General features: G+C 41.9%; 1 protein-coding gene across 1 annotated transcript in view; it reads right to left on the reverse strand.

Moving 5' to 3' along the window:
* The window catches only part of LOC106568679 (cadherin-7), a 168,766-nt gene that overhangs the window by 110,719 nt on the left and 45,040 nt on the right, over positions 1 to 13,007 (reverse strand). The window contains exons 6-7 of the mRNA XM_014139204.3: positions 6,552 to 6,805; positions 6,060 to 6,196 (exon numbers count right to left, since the gene is read on the reverse strand). Of these exons, the coding sequence (XP_013994679.3) occupies positions 6,060 to 6,196; positions 6,552 to 6,805 (391 nt within the window). The remainder of the gene's footprint in view (positions 1 to 6,059; positions 6,197 to 6,551; positions 6,806 to 13,007) is intronic.

The following is a 13,007-nucleotide window of genomic DNA, read 5'->3' on the forward strand; positions in this document are numbered from 1 at the left end:
ATTTGTTCATTTTTGTACAGGACATCCCCTATTCTGATTATTAGCTGTTGTCAAATACACGTGGGTGTGAAAAGATGATTCTCTTCCTCAATAGCAGTGGTGTAGTGGAGGGTATATGCAGGTATATGCCGTATACCCAGTTATTTTTTCTGTGGGCATTACGTATACTCAATTCTTAATCCCCACTGATACGTATCAAAGTAGTGTAGTGGAGGTGTATGCCTATCATTTCATAGGGCTGAAGGAACAGATCAGAATGTTTAGCTTCAAATGTTGATAAACTATTATTTCTTCACATTTTAGGCACATCAATGTACACACGGCAGTAAGCCTACGCAGGAATGTTCAATTTCAAAACTCTATTCTATATGCAAGCGGTTTCATGGACAGAAATGGAAATATCCATTAGAAAGAGGAGGGATTTAAAGATGCAACAACTTTCAAGGGTCGCTAATATGATTAAGATAATGCCTTTGGCTTCTGGACAATGAAAGAAAGTTGAAAAGAAAACAATAGAACAGGAGAATGCATATGAGTTAGGCTTATTCAAAATAATTGCCTCCACATTTCAAAATTGTAGACCTCCACGAGTCTGGTTCATCCTTGGGAGCAATTTCCAAATGCCTGAAGGTACCAGGTTCATCTGTACAAACAATAGTATGCAAGTATAAACACCATGGGACCACTCAGCCGTCATACCGCTCAGGAAGGAGACGCGTTCTGTCTCCTAGAGATGAACGTACTTTGGTGGGAGAAGTGCAAATCAATCCCAGACCAACAGCAAAGGCCCTTGTGAAGATGCTGGAGGAAACAGATACAAAAGTATCTATATCCACAGTAAAACGAGTGCTATATTGACAACCTGAAAGGCCGCTCACCAAGGAAGAAGCCACTGCTCCAAAACCGCCATAAAAAAGCTAGACTATGGCTTGCAACTGCACATGGGGACAAAGTTCGTACTTTTTGGAGAAATGTCCTCTGGTCTGATGAAACAAAAATAGAACTGTTTGGCCATAATGACCATCGTTATGTTTGGAGAAAAAAGGGGGATGCTTGCAAGCCGAAGAACACCATCCCAACCGTGAAGCACAGGGGTGGCAGCATCATGTTAGGACGGTAAGTTGGTGGTTGGAGACATTCCTCTAGTGGTGTGGGGGCTGTGCTTTGGCAAAGTGGGTGGGGTTATATCCTGCCTGTTTGGCCCTGTCCGGGGGTATCATCGGATGGGGCCACAGTGTCTTCTGATCCCTCCTGTCTCAGCCTCCAGTATTTATGCTGCAGTAGTTTATGTGTCGGGGGGCTAGGGTCAGTCTGTTCCATCTGGAGTATTTCTCTTGTCTTATCCGGTGTCCTGTGTGTGAATTTAAATATGCTCTCTCTAATTCTCTCTTTCTTTCTTTCTTTCTTTCTTTCTTTCTTTCTTTCTTTCTTTCTTTCTTTCTTTCTTTCTTTCTTTCTTTCTTTCTTTCTTTCTTTCTTTCTTTCTTTCTCGGGGGACCTGAGCCCTAGGACCATGCCTCAGGACTACCTGGCATGATGACTCCTTGCTGTCCCCAGTCCACCTGGCCGTGCTGCTGCTCCAGTTTCAACTGTTCTGCCTGCAGCTATGGAACCCTGACCTGTTCACCGGACGTGCTTGTTGCACCCTCGACAACTACTATGATTATTATTATTTGACCATGCTGGTCATTTATGAACATTTTAACATCTTGACCATGTTCTGTTATAATATCCACCCGGCACAGCCAGAAGAGGACTGGCCACCCCTCATAGCCTGGTTCCTCTCTAGGTTTCTGGCCTTTCTAGGGAGTTTTTCCTAGGGAGTTTTTCCTAGCCACCGTGCTTCTTTCACATGCATTGCTTGCTGTTTGGGGTTTTAGGCTGGGTTTCTGTACAGCACTTTGAGATATCAGCTGATGTACGAAGGGCTATATAAATACATTTGATTTTGATTTGATGTTGTGGGGGTGCTTTGCTGCAGGAGGGACTGGTGCACTTCACAAAATGGATGGCATCGTGAGGTGGGAAAATTAAGTGGATATATTGAAGCAACATCTCAAGACATCAGTCAGGAAGTTAAAGCTTGGTCGCAAATGGGTCTTCCAAATGGACAATGACCCCAAGCATACTTCCAAAGTTGTGGCAAAATGGCTTAGGGACAACAAAGTCAAGGTATTGGAGTGGCCATCACAAAACCCTGACCTCCATCCCATAGAACATTTGTGGGCAGAACTGAAAAAGTGAGTGCAAGCAAGGAGAATTCACCCAACTTACCCCAGTTAAACAATTTAAAGGCAATGCTACCAAATACTAATTGAGTGTATGTTAACTTCTGACCCACTGGGAATGTGATGAAAGAAATAAAAGCTGAAATAAATCATTCTCTCTACTATTATTCTGACATTTCACATTCTTAAAATAAAGTGGTGATCCTAACTGACCTAAAACAAGGAATTTTTACTAGGATTAAATGTCAGGAATTGTGAAAAACTGAGTTTAAATGCATTTGGCTAAGGTGTATGTAAACTTCCGACTTCAACTGTATATCTCACTGGTCATCCCCAAAGCCACCACCTCCTTTGGCAGGCCATTCCTTCCAGCTCTCTGCTGCCAATGACTGGAACGAATAGCAAAAATCGCTGAAGTTGGAGACATATCTCCCTCACTAACTATAAGCATCAGCTATCTGAGCAGCTTACCGATCGCTGCAGCTGTACACAGCCCATCTGTAAATTGCCCATCCAATCTACCTACCTCATCCCCATATTGTTTTTATTGACTTTTTTGCTCTTTTGCGCACCAGTATTTCTACTTGCACATCTATCACTCCAGTGTTAATTTTCTAAATTGTAATTACTTTGCTACTATGGCCTATTTATTGCCTTACCTCCTTGCGCCATTTGCACACACTGTATATAGACTTTTTATATTGTGTTATTGACTGTACGTTTGTTCCATGTGTAACTCTGTTGTTTGTGTTGTACTGCTTTGCTTTATCTTGGCCAGGTCGCAGTTGTAAATGAGAACTTTTTTTCAACTGGCCTACCTGGTTAAATAAAGGTGAAATAAAAAAATAACAAATTCATATACTGTCCCTGCAAAAATGCACGTTATATCTACTTCGATTTGAGTTTTAGTCAATATTCACTCATTGTCTAATTAATCGCACTGCTTAAAATGTTTTGAAAGTCAAATGAAATTGACTGAGGAGGTTATAGTAGTACTCTATTCTAATAAAATATGTTAAAAGTTAAATTAAATTTACAAGGAGGGACGTTAGAGTACTCTACTCAAGTCTACTGATATGTTGAAAGTGAAATGTCATTGACTAAGGAGCAATGAAGTGTGACTAAGGAGCTGAAGAAGCCCTTTGGAACCCTTTTTTCTATGAGTGTACAGTACTATCTACTGTAAACGTAGAAAAAAGGGTTCCAAAGGGGTTCTTCAGCTGTCCCCATAGGAGAACCCTTTTTAAAAGGGTTCTACCTGGAACCAAAATGGGTTCTGCTATGGTTTTAGCCGAATAACTCTTTTAGGTTCTAGATAGCACCTTTTTTTCTAAGAGTGTATTTACATGTAAATATGTTGAAACTATAATTACATTAAGGAAAGGAAAGAGGGATACCTAGTCAGTTGTACAACTGAATAAATTCAACTGAAATGTGTCTTCCACATTTAACCCAACCCCTCTGAATCAGAGAGGTGCGGGGGGTTGCCTTAATCGACATCCACGTCTTTGACGCCTGGGGAACAGTGGGATAACTGCTCAGGGGCAGAAAGACATATTTTTACTTTGTCAGCTCGGGGATTCGTTATGTTAGAGTAGTTAGAAATCTACTTAAATATGTTGAAAGTAAAATGATTAAGGAGCAATGTTACACTCCTCCAACCCCAATGGGGGTTTGCCATGGTGCAGGTTTGATTGAGCTCCAGCCTCAGTAGTACTGAGTCAGATGGAACGATTGGGGAACAGCGGCACTTCTTTTGGTGAAGGTCACAGACAAAGTCTGCAGCGGGAGAGCCCGGGCGTTGGGAGGAAAGTGTGTGTGTGTGTGGGTCAGCTTCGGCCATCGTTTGGAATCAAGGTGACGCTCGATCAAACACTACAAGTTCTAGAGCCAGTGATCAACTGCAGTCAACCTCTGTAGCAGTAGAGCATCTGCTCAAACTCTCCTTTACAAGTCAAGGAGATGAAGGGTCTGTGCACGTTCTCCCTACTGATTTTCAGACTTCCAGGAGAATTTGGCAACATCTCAGTGAGCCTTCTACTAATGATATTCATTGGGAAATAGTACAGGAAGCTTAAGTCTATCTTTTATGATACAGGATTTACCTCATTTTAACCTGTTATGGCTAGGGGGCAGTATTTTCACGGCTGGATAAAAAACGTACCCGATTTAATCTGGTTACTACTCCTGCCCAGTAACTAGAATATGCATATAATTATTGGCTTTGGATAGAAAACACTCCAAAGTTTCTAAAACTATTTGAATGGTGTCTGTGAGTATAACAGAACTCAAATGGCAGGTCAAAACCTGAGAGATTCCTTTACAGGAAGTGGCCTGTCTGACCATTTCTTGAACTTCTTTGCCATCTCTATCTTTTACAAAGGATCTCTGCTCTAACGTGACACTTCCTACGTCTTCCATGGGCGCTCAGAGCCCGGGAAAAAACAGAATGTCGTCATCCCAGCCCCAGGCTGAAACACATTATCGCCTTTCTCAAGTGGCCGATCAAGGGACTGTGGGCTTAGGCGCGTGCCCTGGCCGCCCCCGTCTTTGTGATTTTTCCTCTGTTTGCCGAAAAGGAGATTCCCGGTCGGAATATTATCGCTTTTTTACGAGATAAATTGCATAAAAATTGATTTTAAACAGCGGTTGACATGCTTTGAAGTACGGTAATGGAATATTTAGAATTTTTTTGTCACGAATTGCGCCATGCGCGCGACCCTGATTTACCATTTCGGATAGTGTCTGGGACGCACGAACAAAACGCCGCTATTCGGATATAACGATGGATTATTTTGGACCAAACCAACATTTGTTATTGAAGTAGCAGTCCTGGGAGTGCATTCTGACGAAGACAACAAAAGGTAATCAAACTTTTATAATAGTAAATCTGATTTTGGTGAAGGCTAAACTTGCCGGGTGTCTAAATAGCTAGCCCATGATGGCTGGGCTATGTACTTAGAATATTGCAAAATGTGCTTTCACCAAAAAGCTATTTTAAAATCGGACATATCGAGTGCATAGAGGAGTTCTGTATCTATAATTGTTAAAATAATTGTTATGCTTTTTGTGAACGTTTATCGTGAGTAATTTAGTAAATTGTTAGCAATTTGTATGCTAGTTCTGAACTTCACATGCTAATGTAAAAAGCTGTTTTTTGATATAAATATGAACTTGATTGAACAAAACATGTATGTATTGTATAACATAATGTCCTAGGTGTGTCATCTGATGAAGATCATCAAAGGTTAGTGCTGCATTTAGCTGTCTTCTGGGTTTTTGTGACATTATATGCTAGCTTGAAAAATGGGTGTCTGATTATTTCTGGCTTGGTACTCTGCTGACATAATCTAATGTTTTGCTTTCGCTGTAAAGCCTTTTTGAAATCGGACAGTGTGGTTAGATAAAGGAGAGTCTTGTCTTTAAAATGCTGTGAAATAGTCATATGTTTGAAAAATAGAAGTTTTTGTATTTTTGAGGAATTTTTAATTCGCGCCACGCCTATCATTGGATATTGGAGCAGGTGTTCCGCTAGCGGAACGTCTAGATGTAAGAGGTTAAAGAGAATTTGGGATTTGTCAGTGTGAAATAGTCTTAAGTCGTATGCGATGTCACTGTTGAAGAGGCACTACATAACATTTGCCTCTGGGGGTGCTCTTTAGGGGTCCCTTAAATAGACATATTGTCCAGAAATCGCCACATTGTACAGAAAGCCAACATTTGATGTACACAATTAGCAACTCCATTGTGTATCTTTAAGTTTTAACAGTGATTGACAAGAACCCGTATGTAATGTAGCAACTGCAGAAAGAGCAAAGTAAGAACACTTACAGCTCTCCATGGCGAAGATGGTGATGTTATGTATGGCGTTGACTTCTCTGTCCAGCGGTTTGGCAGTGCTGATGACACCGGTGGTGGCGTCTATGTTGAAGAAGCGCTCCAAGTCGGTGTTGCGATCTATTGAGTACCTGGAGTTAGGTAGACAGGAGAGAGAGCCTGTTGAAGAGGCTTCCTATCAAGGGCCAGATTCAACAGCACCCACCATATAAATGCATTCTATGGACCATCTGTGGGCAATGCATTAAGAATGCATTAATCAGGGATGCATACTGTACATTTATGCAGGCTGTTATAATAACGAACAATCATACATCGAATAATGAAGGCTACAACTGATGCATACCAAATACATAACAAGCAGTTAAACAACCAGCAAATGTATTTGTCGTAGAAACAGAAAATGGAACTGATCAAAAACATTTAAACAGTAACAGAGCATTACGATTTAGAACTTGCTATGATGAATCCTTGCCACACCCCTACCTGATGGGACTGTTGGTGGAGTCAGGGTCATGTGCGGAGACCGTCCCGATGGTGGTGCCCACCTTTGCTGCCTCCGATATTAACATTTTGCTGAGCGGCAAGGAGAAAACAGGCGGCTCGTCCACATTCTCCACGATGAGGCGCACTGTAGCTGTGTCGCTAAATGGGCCAAGGGAAAGGAATCGCAGGTCGATGTTTCTATTGGACACCTCGACACGCAGGGTGTAGCTCGACTTGGTCTCAAAGTCCAGGCCCTACCGATTTGAAAGGGAGAGAGAAATATTTATTGAAGGAAGTAGGGAAAGAAGGAGGGAGGGTCAGACTTTGGGCATATCTGAATACCAGTACTTGAGTTCTAAAAAGTAGGCTAGTTGGGAATGTGAAAATAAAGTTAATAAAATATTGTATGCAAAATTTCGACAATTTCAACAATTCTTTTGGCTTTTTATCTAGTACGAATTCGTTGCATGCTATTGAGGAAGAGAATCATCTTTTGGGACGTAATGTGTTTGACAACAGCTGATAATCACATAAGGGGATGTGCTGTACCAAAATGAAAAAATGGCTGGAAACAACGCAATTGTGCATTAGATGAAATTATATTTGTATGGATGATGTTGACATTTGTTTCTTACTGCATACGTTTTTACTAAACAGTATATTGTAAATAGTATGTAGTATGTAGTACTACACAATAGGTCGTTTTAGTAGGATGGATGGAATGAATACAGTGCCTTGCAAAATTATTATCATCCCCATTGGCATTTTTCCTATTTTGTTGCATTACAACCTGTAATTTAACTTGATTTTTATTTGGATTTCATATAATGGACTACAAAATAGACAAATGGTGAAGTGAAAAAAATTACTTGTTTCAAAAAAATTCAAACAAATGTAAAACTAAAAAGTGGTGTGTGCTGTCATGACGTTGGCCTGTGGGTAAGGTTTATGACCCCCCCCCCATAAATACCTTTCTCCCTTCCCCTCTCTGACCCTACTGAAGGACTTGAATAGCCTGTGTTAAATATAGAGAGTCTGGGAACATCAAACAAATGGGGAAAAGGAACCATATTTTGGTAATAAAACCAGTTGGAAATATGCTTGGGAACGTAATGAGCATGTATGTCAGTTCGGTTGTCATCTGAGACATTATGACTGATGACAGGACAACATAAACTGTACCTGGGAAAGTATACACCCTCTAGTTATCAGAGTAACATGGAATTGTTATGCAATTTAAATGTTTGATATTGAAATTGTTTGTTAGGAGATTAAATGTAATTTTAGCTTCCAAATGAGAGATTTGGGTTTTCATAAGGAAAGTGCCCTGCTTGATCAGTGGCCCATCCCTGTGAAGAGGAGGGGTTATAAACGATGAAACACATCCTTCCCCCTCTCTACTATATAAGCCTTTGACGAAAAGATAACCAGGTTGTTCCAGTACGTGAGGTCTGCAGACTCTACGTTAGAAGGACACACGTCAAGTACAGAACTAAGCCAACCTCGGCGTGAGCTTTGATGGCGAATGGTATGAACTTTGAGCTTATTCACTACAGAAGTGATACTTCCTAGCCGTTGAGTTAGCAGCGGCCGCTGTAGACGGGGGCTAGGAAAGGATGGACGACGGATCCAGTCTAACAGACGGACGAAGATACCACCACGTATCCAATTTACCACCAGAGACATTCTTCCGAGGACAGGAAGATCTGTTGGCCAACCCGGCCAGCATCTACGACCAATCTACCGAAGCGCAGCTCAGAGTAAATATTTATTGCATTTTCCTTTTCCAAATGGGCGGTAATTTAGAATGCATAAGATAATGTATTTACGATAGCATAGCTGCTGTTTCTTTGTTCCTAAATCTTCCCGCTCTTTCATTCAAGCCCAACCCCCTTTCCTTTGTGTAACCAGCTTTCATACAGGTTCCGTCCACCAGGACATTTTCTGTATGACATCATTTGTATTCTGTGTGATTAGTTCAGGTATTTAGTAAATAAATAATTAAACCCAATTTGGTATTGCTGATTCAACCTGTTAGCCAGGGTTCGTGAAGATAGCCAAGAATTTACAACTTTCATTATGAGACTGAAAATAAGATAAGGGTTAATATTGACTGCTACCGATGTAAAGTATTACTAAGTATTTTAAGAGTTTATTCGGAAGATAACGGCTCTATAAACATTCTTCCGTGGTGCCCCGACTTTCTAGTTAATTACATTTACATGATTAGCTTAATCAGGTAATATTAATTAGAGAAAGAATTTTATAGGTTAGCATGTCATATCACTTAATCCGGCATAGCCAAAGACACGACAGTGCATATGTATTCACCCCTTTCCTGTGAAGCCCCTAAGTAAGATCTGGTACAACCAATTACCTTCAGAAGTCTCATAATTAGTTAAATAAAGTCCACCTGTGTGCAATCTAAGTGTCACGTGATCTGTCACATGATCTCAGTATATATACACCTGTTCTGAAGGTCCCAGATTCTGCAACACCACTAAGCAAGGGGCACCATGAAGACCAACGACCTCTCCAAACAGGTTAGGGACAAAGTTGTGGAGAAGTACAGATCAGGGTTGGGTTATAAAAAAATAGCCAAAACATTGAACATCCCACGGAGCACCATTAAATCCATTATTAAAAAATGGAAAGAACATGGCACCACAACAAGCCTGCCAAGAGAGGGCCGCCCACCAAAACTCACAGACCAGGCAAGGAGGGCATTAATCAGAGAGGCAACAAAGCGACCAAAGATAACCCTGAAGGAGCTGCAAAGCTTCACAGCGGAGATTGGAGTATCTGTCAATAGGACCACTTTAAGCTGTACACTCCACAGAGTTGGGCTTTACGGAATGTGGCCAGAAAAAACGCCATTGCTTAAAGAAAAAATAAGCAAACACGTTTTGTATTCGCAAAATGCATGTGGGAGACTCGCCAAACATATGGAAGAAGGTACTCTGGCCAGATGAGACTAAAATGTAGCTTTTTGGCCATCAAAGAAAACGTTATGTCTGGCGCAAACCCAACACCTCTCATCACCCCGAAAACACCATCCCCACAGTGAAGCATGGTAGTGGCAGCATCATGCTGTGGGTATGTTTTTCCATCGGCAGGGACTGGGAAACTGGTCAGAATTGAAGGAATTATGGATGGCGCTAAATACAGGGAAATTCTTGAGGGAAACCTGTTTCAGTCCTCCAGAGATTTGAGACTGGGACGGAGGATCACCTTCCAGCAGGACAATGACCCTAAGGATACTGCTAAAGCAACACTCGAGTGGTTTAAGGGGAAACATTTAAATGTCTTGGAATGGCTAGGTCAAAGCCCAGACCTCAATCCAATTGAGAATCTGTGGTATGACTTAAAGATTGCTGTAAACCAGCGGAACCCATCCAACTTGAAGGAGCTGGAGCAGTTTTGCCTTGAATAATGGGCAAGAATCCCAGTGGCTAGATGTGCCAAGTTTTTAGAGACATACCCCAAGAGACTTGCAGCTGTAATTGCTGCAAAAGGTGGCTCTACAAAGTATTGACTTTGGGGGGGTGAATAGTTATGCACGCTCAAGTTCTGTTTTTTGTCTTATTTCTCGTTTGTGTCACAATAAAAAATATTTTGCATCTTCAAAGTGGTAGGCATGTTGTGTACGGCAAATGATACAAACCCCCCAAACAATACATTTCAATTCCAGGTTGTAAGGCAACAAAATAGGACAAATTCCAAGGGGGGTGAATACTTTCGCAAGCCACTGAAGATGGAGGAAAGAGACAAATGTTTTTTTTAAATATGGAAGGGAGTAAATAAAAAAATAAGGAAGAGAGGGAGGGGGGGAGAGAGAACGAGAGAGAGGGGGAAGGCAGGAAGGAAGTGAGGAACAAGAGGAAAAAGAAAAAAGAAAGAAATAATAAAATAAGTCAGCCAAAATCACTTCACAATAGATAAAGGCCCAGGGTTAAACTCTTTTTTTATATACTGCTCAAAAAAATAAAGGGAACACTTAAACAACACATCCTAGATCTGAATGAAAGAAATAATCTTATTAAATACTTTTTTCTTTACATAGTTGAATGTGCTGACAACAAAATCACACAAAAATAATCAATGGAAATCCAATTTATCAACCCATGGAGGTCTGGATTTGGAGTCACACTCAAAATTAAAGTGGAAAACCACACTACAGGCTGATCCAACTTTGATGTAATGTCCTTAAAACAAGTCAAAATGAGGCTCAATAGTGTGTGTGGCCTCCACGTGCCTGTATGACCTAACTACAACGCCTGGGCATGCTCCTGATGAGGTGGCGGATGGTCTCCTGAGGGATCTCCTCCCAGACCTGGACTAAAGCATCCGCCAACTCCTGGACAGTCTGTGGTGCAACGTGGCGTTGGTGGATGGAGCGAGACATGATGTCCCAGATGTGCTGAATTGGATTCAGGTCTGCGGAACGGGCGGCCAGTCCATAGCATCAATGCCTTCCTCTTGCAGGAACTGCTGACACACTCCAGCCACATGAGGTCTAGCATTGTCTTGCATTAGGAGGAACCCAGGGCCAACCGCACCAGCATATGGTCTCACAAGGGGTCTGAGGATCTCATCTCGGTACCTAATGGCAGTCAGGCTACCTCTGGCGAGCACATGGAGGGCTGTGCGGCCCCCCAAAGAAATGCCACCCCACACCATGACTGACCCACAGCCAAACTGGTCATGATGGAGGATGTTGCAGCCAGCAGAACATTCTCCACGGCGTCTCCAGACTCTGTCACGTCTGTCACGTGCTCAGTGTGAACCTGCTTTCATCTGTGAAGAGCACAGGGCGCCAGTGGCGAATTTGCCATTCTTGGTGTTCTCTGGCAAATGCCAAACGTCCTGCACGGTGTTGGGCTGTAAGCACAACCCCCACCTCTGGACGTCGGGCCCTCATACCACCCTCATGGAGTCTGTTTCTGACCGTTTGAGCAGACACATGCACATTTGTGGCCTGCTGGAGGTCATTTTGCAGGGCTCTGGCAGTGCTCCTCCTATTCCTCCTTGCACAAAGGCGGAGGTAGCGGTCCTGCTGCTGGGTTGTTGCTTTCCTACGGCCTCCTCCACGTCTCCTGATGTACTGGCCTGTCTCCTGGTAGCGCCTCCATGCTCTGGACACTACGCTGACAGACACAGAAAACCTTCTTGCCACAGCTCACATTGATGTGCCATCCTGGATGAGCTGCACTACCTGAGCCACTTGTGTGGGTTGTAGACTCCGTCTCATGCTACCACTAGAGTGAAAGCACCGCCAGCATTCAAAAGTGACCAAAACATCAGCCAGGAAGCATAGCATCTGTGGTCCCCACCTGCAGAAACACTCCTTTATTGGGGGTGTCTTGCTAATTGCCTATAATTTCCACCTGTTGTCTATTCCATTTGCACAACAGCATGTGACATTTATTGTCAATCAGTGTTGCTTCCTAAGTGGACAGTTTGATTTCACAGAAGTGTGTTTGACTTGGAGTTACATTGTGTTGTTTAAGTGTTCCCTTTATTTTTTTGAGCAGTGTACAACTGTTTTCTGAGCCTCCTCAATCTCTGAACATTGCTGTCATATTGACTTACAGTACATAACTGTGCCAAGGCAAAATATTGATCTTAAGACAAAGATACATGACCCTGAAAATGTCTTCTGACGCACTCTCGCAGCTCCTCATTTACTCATCCTGTCAGAGTTATGAAATTATTGCTTTTTAAGATATCAAATGCAAAGTATTGAGCATACACTCATTGTCTGTAAATAATTCAAATTGTAGAAAAAACTAAAGAGATATTTTTATCTCCATTTGAAACTGATATTTTGGCAATAGTCAAAAGCTTTATGATTAAGTTCAGAGAAACTTAAGAAGCATTTAGAAGTCAAGTTCTTCAAATTCCAGGGGATGTCTTACAGACTTTGGCCGTGTATGAATACCCATACTTGTGTTCTAAATAGTAGACTGATTGGATTTGCAAAAATATAAACTTTTATAGTATGTCAAATTTCAGAAATGTTGTGTGCTTTAAATGCCTTTTCATCTAGTAGAATTCGCTGCAGGCTTTTGAGCAAGAGAATCATCTTTTCAGACCCACATGTGTTTTACAACAGCTGATAATCAGATAAGAGGAGGTCTGTATCAACATGAACGAATGGGGGAAAACAACGGAATTGTGCATTTTGAACACATTCTCCATATGGGTGAGCCTAGATTGTTGATATTTGTTGCTTATTGCATACGTTTATACTAAACAGTACATTCTAAATGGTATGTAATATAATTACTACACAATACGTAGTTTTAATAAACAGTAGGGGGCGGCAGGTAGCCTAGTGGTTAGAGTGGTGGGCCAGTAACCAAAATGTTGCTGAATCGAATCCCTGAGCTGACAAGGTAAAAATCTGTCATTCTACCCATGAACAAGGCAGTTAACCCACTGTTCCCCGCTAGG

Source organism: Salmo salar, chromosome 14 (genome assembly GCF_965601325.2).
Source record: "Salmo salar chromosome 14, fSalSal1, whole genome shotgun sequence".
Classification (NCBI taxonomy): domain Eukaryota; kingdom Metazoa; phylum Chordata; class Actinopteri; order Salmoniformes; family Salmonidae; genus Salmo; species Salmo salar.